The sequence below is a fragment of the Bison bison genome, unplaced genomic scaffold (assembly GCF_000754665.1).
Source record: "Bison bison bison isolate TAMUID 2011002044 unplaced genomic scaffold, Bison_UMD1.0 scf7180017849681, whole genome shotgun sequence".
NCBI lineage: Eukaryota > Metazoa > Chordata > Mammalia > Artiodactyla > Bovidae > Bison > Bison bison.
Window position 1 is genome coordinate 5,234 of NW_011480254.1, and position 1,371 is coordinate 6,604.

A 1,371-nucleotide genomic window follows, 5' to 3' on the forward strand; every position below is an offset into this window, starting at 1 on the left:
TGTGTGTGTATAGTTCTATGTCATTTTATCACATGTGTAGAGTCTTATAACCACCACTGCAATCAAGATGCAGAACTGTTCCACTTTCATGAAGATTTCCCTCATGCTATCCCATTTATAGTCACAGTCACCCACTTCTTTTCCCCACCATCCCTAACCACTGGCAACCACTAATTTGTCCTCCATCCCTATAATTTTTTCATTTCTAGAAAGCTATATGAAGGAAACCATATAGTGTGTGATCTTTTGAGACTGGATTTTTGCACTCAGCATAATGCATTTGAGATCCATCCAGGCTGTTTTGTGTATCAGTGGTTTGTTCCATTTTATTACTGAGAAGTATCCCACAGTATGGATGTTTGTTTAACCATTTACCTATCATGGGACATTGTTTGTTTCCAGTTCTGGGCTATTAAAAATAAAGTTTCTATGAATAATCATGGACAGTGTTTTGTGTAAATAGAAGTTTTCAATTCTCTTGGATAAATCCTCAGAATTAAGATCTCTGGGACAAATGGTTATTTCAACTTCAGTTTTATAAGAAACTGCAAAAGTGTTTTCCAGAGAGGCTATACCATTTTACATTCCCGACAGCAATGGATGAGAGTTCTAGACTTTAAAACAGAAATGAATCACTGATGATGATGAATCAGCTGCTATCTCTGAGTAGGTACAGAACATAGTAATAATCAATCCGGGAGAAGGAAAAAAAAACTAGAAAATTGTGCAGGTAACTTAACATAGAGATTCCCATGCTTTAAAAAATACCGTAAAAAAATACCTTACCTTCTTTAAACTGTACCCAGCATGGAAAATAATTGGAGGGAGCAGAATGTTGAAAAAGACCTCTGGATCAAATGTTACCTAAAAGTTAAAAAAAAGCAATTTTTATTTAATACTAATTGGTGCCATATTATTTCCTTAATATTTTAAGCCACTGACTAAAGTTTGAATATTTTCAAAAATGACATAAATGTGAAAAATCACACAGGAGAGAAGCCACAGCTCCCATGAACACTGGTCTGTTCTTCTCCATACAGCACTTCTGCACTCTACTCTTGATGGGCTGTTGACTATGTATTAAGACACAACAATTCAGTGCAAATTTGAGAACCAACAGAAAGCTTCTGGGTCAATGTTCTTAAACAACAAAGGTATACATATGGAATTTAGAAAGATGGTAACAACAACCCTATATGCGAGATAGCAAAAGAGATACAGATGTATAGAACAGTCTTTTGGACTCTGTGGGAGAGGGAGTGAGGGGATGATTTGGGAGAATGGCATTAAAACATGTATAACATCATATAAGAAACGAATCGCCAGTCCAGGTTGGATGCAGGATACAGGAAGCTTGGGGCTGGTGCACTG

The 1,371-nt window shown here is 36.5% G+C and overlaps 1 protein-coding gene across 1 annotated transcript in view; it reads right to left on the reverse strand.

Moving 5' to 3' along the window:
- Positions 1-42: 42 nt before the first annotated feature.
- Positions 43-1,371, reverse strand: part of LOC104994160 (sodium/hydrogen exchanger 7-like) — a gene marked incomplete at its 5' end in the record, with an annotated part of 5,048 nt that continues 3,719 nt past the window's right edge. The window contains one exon of the mRNA XM_010847640.1: positions 43-864. Within this exon, the coding sequence (XP_010845942.1) occupies positions 736-864 (129 nt within the window). The remainder of the gene's footprint in view (positions 865-1,371) is intronic.